The sequence below is a fragment of the Cryptotermes secundus genome, unplaced genomic scaffold (assembly GCF_002891405.2).
Source record: "Cryptotermes secundus unplaced genomic scaffold, Csec_1.0 scaffold304, whole genome shotgun sequence".
In the NCBI taxonomy this organism is placed as follows: Eukaryota; Metazoa; Arthropoda; class Insecta; order Blattodea; family Kalotermitidae; genus Cryptotermes; species Cryptotermes secundus.
This window is the reverse complement of record NW_019721521.1, coordinates 488575-505395: the sequence shown is the minus strand read 5'-3', so window position 1 is coordinate 505395 and position 16821 is coordinate 488575. Positions and strand designations below refer to the sequence as shown.

Below are 16821 nucleotides of genomic sequence, written 5' to 3'. Positions count from 1 at the left end.
GCAATAGTTGGCACTAACTTCGCCGACAAGCGGCTTTCGCTTGGTTGGTATATTTCGCTTGCGGTCTAAAATCTTGGATTTAGTTCTAATATATCGTGTTGTGGATGTATTTTTATTCTCAAACCATTCCGCTCTTCATGAAATCAAATACTTCAGTCGGTTGTCCCAGCGGAACTTCGAAATTAAGAAGTAATCGATGCGGAGACATTGCACGTGTTTTCCCACGTACGATCGGCCTTTACTACGTTACGTTGGAACCGAAGTCGAATGTTGTTTCGTTGACCACTGCGTGTGGGCCGAATTGTGAACAAAATGATATTGTCTGACCAGTGAAACTGATACAGATAGATTCTTTTGGGTCCCTAGTTCACTTGCCTATTTTCCCCTTAAAAGAACAGCATTTTTATTTAAGGAGATTAAGTCCGTAAATTATTGAATTTCAATGGAAATTGTTAGGGCCGTTTTAGTGTGTTTTGGGGATCCATTTGAAGGATCCGTACTTTTGGTTTTGGAATGGGCAGATTGGCAGGGTACCTACATAGGAAAGCTGACATTTTGAATGCCGAATATGAACAAAACCTACCCTTGGTCACAATTGCGGTCGACTCATAAGACTAACAACCTCAACGCCATCTGTTAGCTGAGTGTCTAGAAAATGTTGGCTCCAAACGTCTCACAACCCTAAGGGCCTCCACAGCCTGTTACAGGGATAGCTTTATCTTTTTTACGGTTATCTCGGATACAATTAACTACAATGAATTCCCGTTATAGCTTATATTACAGTTAGTAAAAATAAGTTGACAGAGGACGCTGTATTGTCCGGTTTCTACTACTCGCACTTAACTGAACTAATAGTTATTGCCGTCGCTACTGCTGTAACAAGGATAACAATATTGTCATCATATAAGTGATCTTTCCCTCTACTCACATTTTTTATAACATATGAAAATTTACAACAAAGAAATTCTCTTGTTTTAAACTTCAAGTGTATGCTAAACAAAATCTTTTAGAATAATACTTACTACACGAAAGCCTACGTTTCGCCATCATTGGCCGGAAATTAATACATTGCATAAATATTCGTTTGAAACTTGCAGTTATGTCCCGCCGGGTCACAAACGAATACACATCTTAGATATGTGTACATTAAATTTCTTCCAGAGCTCAGAATTGTGTGACTGAAATCCCTTTTTATTATACCATTACCCTACATTAAATTAATCAAAAAGCCTCTTGAAGAAAGCAGTCTTCTCGGATTTGGCACCGTGTATATGTGGTGTTAACCGACGTTTCGGGGGAACGTATCGCCTCCATCTTCAGGGTAGAAGAAAAAATATAAGAAATCCGCAAGCGAAGAGACCGTGAGAACCGGTAAAAGCAAAACCTCTTATTTGCAGACATGAAATTATGTACACTTGTTACGCCTCTGGTTCAGTTTATATCTGTGAGGATAAAGTAGTCTAAATTATATAAAATGTCACATCCAACAATCGAAGTTTAATATAAATAAAATTCATATTACAACAATACAGCAGCCATTACAGAAATTCACCGAAGTAAACAGAATATATAAGAGATTTTGAAATTGTTAAATCACTGTCATTTCTAGCGGAATATACCTACAATGCGCTTTAGAAAGTCTTTTGCTGACAGTTTTTCAGGGAATATTAATTGTAATGTTAAGTTTACAAGAACCTCTAAGAATACGACAAAGAGAAGGAGACATGTAGCCCTGCATGAAGTAGTCAGCGACGAGTGTTCGCCGGTAAGGACAGCATTCCATTGAGTGCGATGTTGTATCCGGCCATCTTGTTATGCTTCCTTCAGATGTCGCCAAACGTAAAGGGTTTTTATTTCACTCTTCGATGTGTAATGTTAGACATTTCGGTGTAATGAAATAAAGCAAGAAAGAAAGAACATTCCAGGGAGATATGCTCGGAGATTGAGTGTCTTCTGTCGCCGGAATTATGCTTGAAGAGTCTTACAGTATTTTCTTTCACCAAAATAAAAACAAAAAATCTATATCATTTAATTTAACAAGTGTTTCTGTGTATTCCCCTCGGCATACTTCACAAATTTCTACTTTTAACTTTAAGTACTTAAAGGAACTATCCCTCGTCCTCTGCAATACACTTATATTTTACCTCTACGAATATAATTTATTATTATTTTTTTGTGAAGAATGAAGCTGCAGAATATTAACGGATAAGATTTCAAAGTCATAGACCTGTGTACCGAGACCATAATCCGAGTACAATATTGAAACTATTGAATTTATCTTGAAAAGAACTGGCACTAGTTGAGTAATGAAGGACATTTTGGTAGTGAACGAATCATCCAGTACATTAAAGGAGTACAATTTTCTGCTGGCAAAATTTCTTTCATTCTCTTTCATAACATTACTATTTACACTTTATTTAACTTCGGGGTGAGTAACTCACACTCTACAGCGTATAATACAGGATAGCAGTGAGAAGTGAATCGTAAAGGATGTTGGAAAAATTAGTCGCGGCCTATTCTAAGGAAGAATCCCACAATTTTTGTAGAGGGACTGACGAAAACCACAAGAAACCTCAGTCAGAATAGTCAATGTTCCAGCCCAAGTTTGAACCAGGCATCTCCCGAATACAGGTCAAAAGCTTTACCCCTTGAATCAACTTGCTCATTGGGAACATTGGATATGAGGGAGGTGAATGGGCTGAGTATAGAGAATGTGGGCCTCCATATTTTATATTAGTTTCATTTTCAGTCATAATTCAGGGGTTAAGATAGGATAGGTATGCCGTGAAGTGAGAGAAAAGCTCTAATAATTTATTGGAGGAATAGTAATTTGAAACTGAAGGATCTAAGGGAAAAATATATTGCTTCATGATACGTATCATGCTTTGCTCTCCTTTCTTTCTGTCGCACATAACATACTAATTCTCGCGCCTAGGTCTATGTGCTATTGCAGTGCAGGTTTGAGTTACGAAGAACCTGCCCCCGACCTTACCTACAGTGCGCTGGCATTAGGCTCAGGACTCGAATTTATGACTCAGCCACTTGTATTAAGATGAGATCCGAGACCACGCTGCAGCTAACTCCAGTGTCAAAGCAATGAGGCTCTTGTAGGGGAAATTTTAACATCATTCAGCCTCTTGTTCTTCAGCTTACACTAACTGAAAGCCATAACATTTATAAATCATGGTCACAGTATTACCGCTGCGCGTGATGAAAGTTAAACCGATTGATGAAAAAATAAAATTCGCGGGAGGACATATGTATGCATAATACTGACACCAGAAGATTAATTCGTAATCTTAGATGAAAATTGATTTGATTAACATATCGTAATATGAATTTAACTGAGGCAAGTCAGGCTAAAGTCTAAAGTTAGGCTCTGTGTTATTACTTTCTCAGTGACAAAATACCAGTAAGTCAGTACCCCCGCATTTCAGCATACTGTAACGTAGCATTGAGTGACTCCTGACGGGGTTTTGGGTTGGATACTGGATTTATTGACCCCTTATACACACGGCTCAAGCTACAAGCAACTGCAGAGCCACCGCTATCTCCACAATTCACCACAGCACCCGCTAAGCCTTCTCCAGCCTGTTATTTTCATTAGTAGTTGTCTTGTAACGGTTTCTAACAATGGATAATTCCCTGCTTCCGACCTCAAGTCCTCTCTGAATTGCGGCTCCCTTCAAACTGAATTTCCCTTGATTCAGTTTCCCTCCTTATAACGCCTTTGTACGGACCGAGTAGAAAATACTGTTTCCAAGAGTACCTGTATTGATTCATTCGTATCCATTTCAGCGGTAACATATTTACCTAGCCATTGCTTAGAAACGGCTCTGGTTTATTTGCTTGTCTCGTGGTCGTTGCATAGTAACGGCTTTACACGCCACAATATCATCATCAAATTAACCATCATCATATCATTAGCATCACCACCACCAACTACACTGCAGGGTCCTATCCTGTTCATTTCTACAAAGAGACGTAATTCTCCCTCGTGCTTCTAGAACACCCTATATCTCTGCTTTATAAAGACATATTTAAAATTCTCTTGAGATTTTTATTTTTGTTCATTTACGAAAGATTTACATGACCATATTCTTTTTTATTATGTTTTTTCTTCCAGCGCAGAATATTTCATTATTTATGATATCTTTTTAATATTCTAATTCAGGAATAAGAAACTTTGGAGACTGCAGAACAAATTTATCAATGCTATTTTAATGCTACAATTTCAACATTTGTGATAAAGTCTCGTGTGGCAGTCTAATATGTCATGCGATATCAAGTTCACTGAAGGGAATGAGAGACGGATACGGTCTGCTGTCAGCTGTATAGAGATCAACCTGTCACTGCTGTAATCCCGTTCTTGGTCAAAAGAGGTTCGAGGAAATGAGTTGGTTCAACGAACCTTGATGATTTTAATTGCCACAACTGATACGTTGACTTTTCAAAAAGAAATTTACATAATTGCAACATACCAAGCAAAGCAATTATTCGTATGTTCCTAACAGAATTCCGCACATTTAAAATTTTCTGTGTTCTAAACGAATGAATATTTCCGTTACATTAATTACAAGCTAAATTATACTGTGCGATACATACTTACATGTTTTACATTTTTTGTTCTCCTTTTACGAGTTTAAAATCCTTCCTCTATTAAGTCTGTTTTAACCATCTGTGTTTGGGAAAGAGATAGCTTTTATTTCACTTTCATCTTTCACACATATCAGCAAATGGAAACTGCTTCTAATATAAATATAGGTAACAAAAGAAATATGTAATATTGTGCAAATAAATTGCTTGACGTTCCTTCACAAACTCATTACAAGCCAGAATACTTGGGGCTTATATCAAAAGTAGTAGTGACAGTGGCAAAGTTCCCATTAATCTTATGAATTCTTTTATTTCTCGACTTGAATGTACACGGAATTTATTATTAGCTATTCAGTGTGCGTTAGATATATTATCCTGCATGTTCTATTAAATGATGTATATATCCCAGCTTAATAAAACAACAGTCGGAACCATTTGATTCTATGTGTCGAGTTATTCATGTCTCTGCGAACGTCACAAATTTACAAGTATAAAGAAAAAATATATATATATATATATGCTCAAAATATGAAGGCCGTGAAGGCCCATATCGTTGTGAGACATCGAGGCTCCCACATTTTCTAGACAATTGGCTCACAGATGGCTGTGAGGTTGTCAACCTGACGCGCCAGCCGCCCTTTAACCCCCAGGAACATTCCTGGTACTCATTTTTGTTAGAGGCTGAGTCGAACCCAGAGCCATAGTGCGGCTGGAAGGATTAGGTCAACTGAAAAGTGCAATTAAGTCGACGAGAACCCAACCTGCGACCTTCCGGCTTGTAGCAGAGTGCCTCATCTTACTATGCTAACGCGTGCCTCGTATATATTTGCGTTAGCAGTGTAATTGATATCTTCATACGACTTATATTCAGTGATATTATTTTACATTATATGTTACAAAATTGCGCATATTAATATAATGGACGCAGAAATTAAAATGCCTTTAAAGTTTTCGTATGTAAGCATATTCGTCGCGTTAGAAGACCACAATAAACAGTGTACGATAGGTAAATGTAATTTTAACGCCGTCTCTATCTGCGCGCCTGCAGGCAGAAACCAGACAAACAGAAATTATATGGAAGAGGTTGAAGTAAGGCGAACACCCTACAGTTATGTGAGTTTTGAGGTTTTCATGGCGATGACTATGAAGAAAGTCGTCTTCTGGGTTTAGGCGCCGTGTATTCTTCGTTTTGGCCGACGTTTCGGAGGAACGTATCGCCTCCATCTTCAGAGCAGTTGAATGGCTTGGAATGCAGAAAGCAGGAGCTGCCAAAACGAAGAATACACGGCGCCTAAACCCAGAAGACGACTTTCTTCACCCTACAGTTATGTTCAGGGGGTGCTTTGCTTTTAATCTCAGGACCAGACACTGGCTATACTGACTGAAGTTTTCATGATTTTCTTCATTCTCTGCAGGCGAATATCATTATAGTCTATCGCTTAAGTAACGATATCTTCTTTCCAATTAATTATTTATCAACCATCCACTCGAAGCTCTATAGTGTGAAATATTGACGGAGTCATGAAATAAACCACAAAGAATAAAAATGAATTAATTTTTTCTTGACCTCTGCCCTAGTTGGAGGTTTCTTTTTTAGTTCGCTTAGTGGGGGGGGTGGAGTCCAACTGGGTCCACTTGGCACGGCGGCCACTGATTACCCTGTTGCAGCCTGCCCCGGGTGATTGTGATGATGGAGAATTTGTTGGAATGAAGGTTGGCAGGGGAAACCGAAGTACTCGGAGAAAACCCGCCCCAGCGCCACTTTGTCCATCAATAATCCCACTTGACCAGACCTGGGATGGAACCCGGGCGGCCGCGGTTGGAAGCCAGTGACTAACCGCTTGAGCTACGGCGCGGCCTGAAGGTGACTTTTCTTAGATAATATATTCTGATAGGCTACAGCTTTTCACTTTCAGCTTAAAATGTTTTTCATCATTCTAACGCGAGTGGTCACTGTAAACCTTCTCAAATTATGAAGAAAAATTGTATTAAGTTATCATTAAAATGTTTTGGTTCTTTATAATACATTCAAAATTATTTCCATATATAAACATCAGACTCTAAATTTCAAATGGTATTTATGAATTGGCAATTGGGAATAAATTTCATTGTTACAAATGACAAATAAGTAAACCTTTAGTTGCAGGAAATTACCAGTATTCACTTTATGAAATCTTATCTTACAGGAAGTTCCGCGCTAACATTAAAAAATGATCCCTCCGTCTGTTTAAGATAAAACAGAATAGGTTACGTGCAGACGTGGTTTATTGCAGGAGAGTCTTCTGGCAATACATGCAAGTTTTATGAGTCAATTTGAAATCAGATTTTATTGCGGAGGCGCATTTCCATGATTACCGTTTACAAGCATGTTTATGTGATGGAGGTAAATTCAATAGATCAGCGATTTTCAACCGGTATGAATCAGCACACTGGTATGGCGCGAAAGTTCTCAGGTGCGCCGCTGCAGTTTGGGGGAAAGTCGAAAGAAGAGAGAAAATTTTGAGGAATACAAATTTCGCCGAAATACATGAATAATATTATTTAAAAGAACAGTAGTTAGAATTTTAGATATTGAACTAACTTCTTACTCGTCTAAACGATAGAATCTCTCCTCAAAAATTGATGGTCTGCCTTCACAATTTAAAGCTTTGTTAGGTGCGCCGTGAGTTGAAAAATATTGAAAACTTTGCAATAGATGAGAATGTATTGTAACGTGTCTGGAATCCAGAGGAGACGCTCCAGATTTATTATTGATTTACTCATGTTGCACATGATGCGACTGTCTATACTCCACATATGAGGTTTCCATGGCGAATTTTCGGTGTTTTAGTAAAAGTAGCATCTGAATGCTCTCGTCATTTCAAAGTTCGGAATTATTCATAAGCTTACTCTTTCTGAATGACAGTCAAACACATACTTTTATTTAAGGAGGTTACAGACGATGTTTAGATATACCGAGGGCACAGACAGGAAAATGTAGGAATGTTTATTATTCTAACAAAACTAAAAACCTAAGGAGCTGAATTTTAGAAGAATGGTAACATAGAAAGCGCTTAATTATTTATCAGTGTTCAGAATATCGCTATAAACTAACACATGAGCAAGCACGCACACACGCGAAGCTACGAAACGCGTTGGTGCATCGGTACCTCTGTGTAATCTTATTCACCAGGCGCTGCGTTCGAATCTCAGACGAGGCACTAACTATCCTGACTTAAGCCTTTTCGTGGGTTTTCCATAGTCCCTTCTAGGAAATGCCATGATGAGGCCAAGATCTCTTCCTTCCAGATATTTCCAGTTCATCTATAACCCTATTGTCTGACACTTCAAGAATCGGGATCCTCACAGTACCGCAAATAACCAGCGGATGTGAGGTTACTTCAACAGTGGCGCAGTTAAGCTTTGTTACATGACGATACATGCTGACAGTCTGAGCTCATGTAACCTTCTCCTGTGTCTTGTGAATTACACGTAATTAATTCCAGTTGGAATTTAGTTGCCGGTCACGGTAGCCGAGCGGTCTAAGGCATGTACTGTTTTCGCCAGTTCGGAAGTCGGGATCGTGGGTTCGAATCCCACACAGTTCATGGATGTTTAGCGTTTGTGTGTATGTGTGCGCGCCTTTTTCTGTGTTTGTCTATAGGTAGAGGCCTTGCGACGAGCTGATCACCCGCCCAAGGAGTCCTACCGAATGTGTAAGATCTAGAAAAACCGAAGTGAACGGAGAAGTTCATGGAAATAGGGCAAGGCCTAGGTTGGGTCTGTAGCGTCAAAGGGAAAAAGTTGGAGTTTAATTAGTACCTAGCAGCAACTATGCAGTACATGCTATATATATTTCGCATATAGTCGTAAAATATATGTATCCTATAATCATGAAAAGCCCACGTAGCCCGCCTACTTTCGGATATATGTGAGGGCCAGAAACATGTAATGGGAGTATTAGTGGCTTCATCAGTCGTGGGAACTAATTCTCCGCACCTGATGCTCCGAATCCCACACAGACTGCAACCCGTCAAACGAGCAGACGGGGCCACCTTCACAGATAGAACAACATCCCGAATAATTGCTGTATATTAACCAACGGAGGGCGTGGTTAAGATCCCGCACTTCTGTATCAGTAACTCATGTATCTCAAATCCATATACAGAGATGATTGAGCAGACAAAAGTACACATCCTGGAATCATTACTGTTTGTTTGGATGCCTTAGCTTTTTGAACTGATGCCTTACAGTTATTTACGAATACAGAAAGAAGGCGAGTATCATCTCTAAATTATTTATTTTTCATTTGTATACTAATTTCTTTTTAAGTGCCGCTGGGGAAACACAGGACATGCTGCTGTCAAGGATTTTCAGGGAAGGAATTAATCATGGTGATTTCGTTGTCAGTGCGTTCGAGTTTTCGAGAGGAATTCAAAAAAGAATTCGCATTGCTTTCCTGATATTGTCAGTGTTTCCGTCACTTCGAGGGAAATTCAGAATAGGATTTGCATCGCTTTCCTTACAGAACCCAACACTACGTTGTTTTGTGACTGAATTAAGCTAACTTCATCCCTGTTTCTACTAAGGTCTGAACCATATGTGAATATCTGATGTTATATTATCAATAACGGTCGGTCACGGTAGCCGAGCGGTCTAAGGCATGCACTGTCTTCGCTCGCTCGGAAGCCGGAATCGTGGGTTCGAATTCCACTCAAGGCATGGATGTTTGTGTGCGTTTTTCTGTGTTTGTGTACAGGTAGAGGCCTTGAGCTGATCACCGGCCCAAGGAGTCCTACCGATTGTGTAAGATCGTAAGATCTAGTAAACCGAAGTGAAACGAAGAGTTTCATGGAGGTTGGCCTAGGCCCAAAATGAGGGCTGTAGCGCCAATGAAAAAAATAAATTATCAATAACGAATCAACTACTAATATGAAAAATGCCATCTTCTGGGATGTGGTTCGGCGTAGATCTTGTGTGAACCGACGTTTCGAAGGAACGTATCGCCTCCATTTTCATCGTAGAAAAATCCGCAAACGAGGAACCAGTGTGAGCGCCTGCTCACGTTTTAACTGTTTTTGCAATATTTTTAAAAGAACGGTTTGATTTATATGAAAACTGGCATCGAGAATAAGCATCATAGACGACTTTTAGTCGGAAAATTATGGGCTATTTTGCATGATTTTTCTTCAAGATTAGCGATTAATTATTGACAGCATAATTAAATATTTTTTATGATACTTATTACCGATTTATAGAACAATTTTCATTAAGCCATTACAGAATGGACAGTTCATTCATTCAGACTTTGAGATTTGTGACCTCACAATGAGGACTGTGTCCCGTCTGCAAGTCAGGCCTTAGGCCACCTCTCTGGCTTTTGCGTCTGTCATATTGCCGCACTTGCTCGGCGTTTTAATATAAATTAAATTTCTGAGATCGAACTCAGTTCACTTTGAGCCACGGCCGCTTCACCTATGCTCTTCTTCGTGTGTCTCTCAGTAATGACGAGAAAGTTCGGTGTGTACAAGACAGAGATTACATGGAAATTTATGGCCACATTCAGTAATTTGTTATATGTGGCAACAGAACCGAATGCTATGATCTGAAGTCTGTGCGAATCTAAGAAAGTACTGCTACTTTATGGCCAAGTTTCTCTTCCTTGTTATTCCAAGAGATTAATAGGCAGACAAATAACAACTTTTAGTCCTAATCACTGCAGTGAATTCGGAAGGAATGTGGACCTACAACTGGAGAGTTAAGTGTCACTACGTCACCAGAGATACAATCAGTTATTTCAGTCTGCTCATTAGTAGAACTTCCTTCACTCTGTAAATTCATTCCATCTGTATTGGTCTCTGATTTACAGTTACATTTCGTCTTCACATCCAAAAATTCGAGTTCTCTATCAAGCGAAAATAATAATAATAACTGGAATGTTGGACGCCTGAAACCCTTACTGAAATGAAAATTGACCAAAGCTGAACATAAACTTGGTTATGTGCCTCAGTAACTGTCGTCAGGCTGAGGCTGTGAAAGTGATCCGGCAGTCTTGGTTGAATTAAAACCTCAAGCCTGTAAAAATCTGGCAGAACGGGATTGGTGACTTTGGGTACTGAAGATTGGACCTAACGGGCGCCGTCTTCACATCGGATGTATCGACGCGCAACGTTTCTAAGCAGAGAAAAAAATTGTTAATATTTCTTTTATTAATAACACTTTTCAGATTTTATCTACTCTTAAGTCATTACATTTTACGAGTACAATTAAGTTTCAGCTGTGTTCAGGAATTCTCGTATATAGATAGAGATGACAATAGTTTCTATATTTGAGGTAGGATTGAAGTTAAAATATTAATATATGCTTATATAACAGAGGAAATGAAATATCGGTCTGACAGTCGTTGAAACCAAATTCATCTGATTGGACCACAGGAATAATCGATCGAGCTTACCTCCCCCGTTGAATACAGCACAAAACTTCTCAAAGTAATATTGCGCAGAAAAATGAAGGAAACATATTCGTACAGATCCAAGTACCTCAACTGAAACTTCTACGTTATGGTCGTATAAATATTATTTAATAATTAAATTGTAGTCAATCTTTGCCATTTAATATAACCAAATTACTTCTACAGGTAAAGTTATTCAGCAGCTAATATATAAAGACATAAGAGGAAACACATCATTCTACAACGCGAAGAATTTCAACCATAACATTTTGTATTAATTAGTTTTACAGTAGAAACAAATTTCAATCAACATTAGTAATGAGCTCACCGCCAGACGAATCAGTTCCTTCAAATCCTATCTGAACTGATATTACAAACCTTCGGAGCATTCTTAATGATATGCATCCTGTTGTGTGTTATCAACATAAAATACGTGTATATACAAAAGTATGCAGTCTACACGACAATATTCTGTATTTAAAACAAAGTAGACACTATCGTATCAACAGCTGTTTTTATTGCATGCATTTTATGTACCTTATTCACAGTATTGTCGCTGTTAATTTATGAATCAAAAAGTTGCCTACCATTTTGTATATAATGTGTGAGCTAAGTGAAACACTTCCATCTTCATGTTCGGCGCAGTCTTCAAATGAAATCTAATATACTCCCAACAGCCTGTCTCCTAATCATCTTCTACAACATCCTATAATCCAAATGCAATGATCTTTATCACATTCATATCACAATGGCAATAACAGTGTGCTTTAGAAGATCAGAGTTGGCCACTTCACATGATTTTATATTGGGAGCAGATGAAGGTGATGGTAGCAGGACAGCAGATCTGTATATAAGAAACCTTCAAAGTTGTAGACAACACGCAATATTTAATTGCCCTATCTCCTATCAGAGTCACAATTAGATTGGAACAAAATAATGTACACAAAAATAAAAACGACTCCATAAATCACGGCGCTTATGTCTGTATGCCCCAGATACTCGCAATATGGGTTCAAGTACCACCTGGAAACGCCAATTTCGACGAGCCAGAGGCGAGAGGACGACAGAATCACGTACATCAACAAGGGCCAGTTCTATGGAATCACGCTGGAGTACATCCCTGACCCGGACAAGCCTCTCAAGAGTCAAACAGTCAAGGTAAGTCCAACTGTTCTGTTATGGGGTTTAGAATATGCTTCCCAAAAACGGATATGAATGTATTGCAGAGGGTTTTAAGTGGAGTTACAGGAAACTAGAATAAGATTATTTGTATTGCAAATAGAAATTCACCAGTCATGAAATGCGTATGTTACATTCTAGTAAACAGGCAGCAGGAGACGATGCGTCCACTTATAGGACAAGCAGAACGTTACACAGTATTGGAAGATTGTAGCATGCGATACGAGACAAATATTAAACTGAAATAAATTTAAAACAATACGTATAAACATGAAATACCGTAACTAGTAATAAGAGTGTTTGAAATGTAATGGTATATTGTCTTCATAAATTAAAGTGTAGAACCTCACAGACGGTTTATATGTGACTGTGCAGTTATGTATTTGTAGAGAACGGTGAGGTCCCACGTATAAATTTAGTGTACAGTCAGAATTTTAATTTGAAAAATAACGTACGTTTGATATTCGATTTGAGGTATTCGTGTTGAATGTGAAGGAAATATGCAGTTGGACATTAGTTTCTATATCGGAGTTCATAATTCTACATGTATGATTTTAAATACAGGGACAAATGAGATTCCTTGTTAAAAGTAATCAATGAAAAATATAACATTAATATTAATTACATATTTGAGCGTAAATTAATATATTCACATAAATATTATTTTAATATCAATACACCCATACACAAATTCATATATTTTAATGAAGGTGCAGGAAATTTTGTACAATAATAATAGGATAATAAAAAATATGCAATTTTTTTTGCCGTAATTGGAAAGTATATTGTAATATGTGGACTAGTCTTAGTGATTAAGTTACGGACTACATGACCGAGAAATTGGTGTTCGATTTCCGGCTGAATCAAGGGATTTTTCTTTCTTCCACAACATCTGAATCATCTCTGTTGTCCACCCAGTCTCCTAACCAGTCGGAACCGAGGAATCTTGCTAGGTATTAATTGTCGACCCGTGAAGCTACTCAGTTGCCTCAACCTGATACTGAGGTTAAGAATGTGTGGACNAGACCACGATGTTTCGGAGACTGGATCTGTCTCCGTCTTCAGGTGGGTAGGGAAGGATAAAACCAACTCAGTTGGACCCGTTAGAATGAGCTAGTCTCAATCACTGGACACTCTTTCTAACGGACCCAACTGATTTGGTTTTATCCTTCCCTACCCACCTGAAGACGGAGACAGATCCAGTCTCCGAAACATCGTGGTCTTTTGTCTTTTACATACCAGACGATGGATGAAGTCCAAAATAAGCCAGAAGAAGTACAGTATACACAATCGTCAGAATCCTTTCAAGTCTAACCAATCATATTCCAGCTGATAACAATGTCTGACTATAGATGATACAGTAAGAAGGAGGCGTCCAGTGGCTGGGGTTCAGTGTGTCAACGCAGTTCGGCTTTCAGTTACAGATATATAAATGTTCTTGCCAACTGCTGACTTTCACTTTCGTTTATTTTCGTCTAAATTTAATAATTTTGCATTTTTTTTTTAAAGTGACATATTTTGACAGATTACGTCAGGTGCTTTTAACTATAAGGATGCTTTGACACAAATGCAGCTTGTTTAGTCGACTCCAAGTCGGTCTAAAATAGTGAATTAAGCTGAGGAGTCATGAAATTTTAAAATGGTCCTATGTGTAGTCCTACTATTCGGAAAAGTGAGATTTTTAAATCCAAAGAATAGCTGTTAAATTCCACAACAAAATTAGTCTCAATATTATTTTATCAGTAAAAATCCGTAAAATACTAAACATGTCAAGTATATTGTTTGTTTGTTTATTTTTTGTGATGTATTCAATGACACAGCATCTCGTACTATATTGTGGCTCGCAGATGCTTTACTAGGTAACGAACGTGAAAGAAGTAGCTATACAACAGCCGTCACTGAGTAACGGCTCTGCAAACAAGCATATTTTGCACGGCAACACTTGGACACAACAGAGAAATGGTGTTTTCTGCGCGGTCAGTGCTTATATGTTATAAGCAGAAGAGTTAATTAAAATCAGTCGAGAGTTGCTGTACTAAGGCCGGAGTCAGTTCGGTAACCTAGAGCAGGGGAACGTCCGCCTTTGGAAGCCGCTACCGAGCAACGTCAAATGAAGACTGAGAAGACTTTATGTATGCTGTAATTACATGATCTTTAAGTGTGTAACTCAGTGAGATTGTCGTAGTTATTTGTAGTTACTTTCTGTCAGTGTCCAGTAAGTCTAATTACCAACCCAAACCCCATTTATAGTCACGTGACAATATATCCTAAGATGTTGGTATGATCAATGAATGGATTTAAAAGGACACGAAAAGAAGCGGACTTGACTTAATCAATATATTATCCTGGGGTGTCTGAGGAAGAACAAGGGAAGCCTCAGTCAAGACAGTCGGTGTCCCTGTCAATTTTATTTACGCCTTTAAATATTATTCGGAACGTGGTCTAGTCGAATTTCGGCAGGAACATTAACTACCCTTACAACTTTCGTAGTTTTCCTCAGCCTCACTAGGCGAGTGTGTGGGTAATACCTTGAGATAGTTCATGACCACGTCCTTCTCAGATCCTTAACCATTTTGTACCATTTGGCTCTAAGAAGCTGCTATGGTTGACATAGGCCGTTAAATGTCTTATGATCCATCTGTTAGCTGATGTTAAATGATTCCTGAGAACTTTAGTTTTACAGATGCGCGGCGAGCAAGAAGGAATTGCTCTTAATTTCTCGGTATGTTTGCAATTGAAACGTGATCAAATTTCTTTAGCAAGAGAAAAAGTTTCAGATTCTTCGTTTCACAGATTCTCAGAAGCCTCATGCAGGATGTAGTTCGCTGTTCTCTATTTCCACTTGTGTTTCTGTAGTGACGTCACAACAACGCTTACCGCTGGCTATGATTTCTGTGTAACTCTGCAACCGTAGGATGAATTTTACGTAATTCTGAGGAGCTTTTCCCTGGGTCAAGAAATTAATTTCTGGACATTTAATGGCCTTCTTAAAGATGTATTAGGCTTCCCCATTTCATGGTTACTGTGAATAAAAAAGCTGTTTCTTAGTACACCGTTACTTTTTCAATAACTTTACAAAAAATAGGATCCTCCTGGAATATGGACCTTAAAGTTACATAACATGATTTATTTTCATGTGTTTCAATATGGTTCTCGGAACTGGTTAAAATAAGATAAGATAAAATTTAAATGCATCTAATGGAAAGACAATCAGTTGCTGATGAAAATCAGACCCGAAGAAGCTTGCGCACTCATTTCACTTTATTCTCTGAATACAAACGGAAGAATTAGCCTCAAAACTGTGACGCGAAGTGGAGAATGATATTCTGTGACGGATTCCTGTTCATAGTAAGCACATCTAAGCTCCTACCTAGACACAGAACAACGCAAACACAGATTAAAAGTAAACAGGCATCAGTGCCTCGAGCGAGATTCGAACTCACGAGCCCAGTGTTCAAGTTGGCGAAGGCAGTTCATGCCTTAGACTCTGCAGCCACTGTGATCTGCAAATTATAAACAATTGAACATAATTTTTTTTACAAATTATAAGCCTCAGTCGGAAGTTAAATATAGGCATTTACTGATCGCCTCTGTGGTCTAGTGATCAGAGTTCCTGGTTACAGATCCAGAGGTTCCGGGTTCGATTCCCGGCGCTACCAGATTTCTGAGAAGTAGTGGGTCTGGAACGGGGTTCACTCAGCGTCGTGAGGATAACAGAGGAGTTACTTGAATGGGAAAATAGCGGCTCCGGTCTAGAAATTCAAAATTAACTGCCTTGGGGATTCGTTGCGTTGACCACGCGAAACCCTCTATCCGTTAAAGTTAGCACTAACATTGCCGTCAAGCGGCGGTCACTCGATCAGTATAGTTCGCTTGCGGACTAAAGCCACAGAGTTTAGTTTTTTATGTACTCTTACTTATGTTCACATAAACCATCTCGTTGGAATATCCAGTGATCTGAAAAGTAGAATTACCCCTGTGCTTAATTAATTAGGCACATGAAAACATACAGGGGATTGGAGGTATAAATTTGGCATTCTTGGTCTCGGTACTAGATGGAGGTGAGTCGAGTGATGACCTAACTATTTATGATAAATTACTGGATAGATCTCAAAAACAGTTGCGAAGCATCTTCATTCTGTGTTAGCTACGAAGTTCTCACGAAAGTTAGTGTCACGGTTACTGTCTACTCGGGTATGACGTCATATAGTGAGGTGCACGGGTACCAACATTTAGACCATTCTTCTAGTCTGACGATGGATACAGTAGATTGTTCCGAAAGGTTGGTACTAATATACCAGAGTATACGGCATCAGTTCCCACAAGGCTAGATGTTATTCTTATGATTCATTCTATGAGTAAAGCATAGAGAAAGCTGCTAATGGATTGGCACATTTTCTGCGATGCTTACATATTTCAAAAGCAAAAGGTCGCGCCATAGCTCAAGCGGTTAGTCGCTGGCTTGCCACAGTAGCGGCCCGGGTTCGATCCCGGGGTCTGGTCAAGTGGGATTTATGGTGGACTAAGTGGCGCTGGGGAAGGTTTTCTTCGAGTACTTCGGCTTCTCTTGCCAATCTTCATTCCACCAATTGCTCCACAATCACCCTCACCTATCA

At 38.9% G+C, this 16821-nt stretch overlaps 1 protein-coding gene across 7 annotated transcripts in view; it reads left to right on the top strand.

Moving 5' to 3' along the window:
* LOC111875435 (protein grainyhead) overlaps window positions 1-16821 on the top strand; it is a 515137-nt gene that overhangs the window by 358148 nt on the left and 140168 nt on the right. For all 7 annotated transcript variants that reach the window (XM_023871677.2, XM_023871678.2, XM_023871681.2 and 4 more), the window contains one exon: window positions 12022-12184. In XM_023871677.2, the coding sequence (XP_023727445.1) occupies window positions 12022-12184 (163 nt within the window). The remainder of the gene's footprint in view (window positions 1-12021; window positions 12185-16821) is intronic.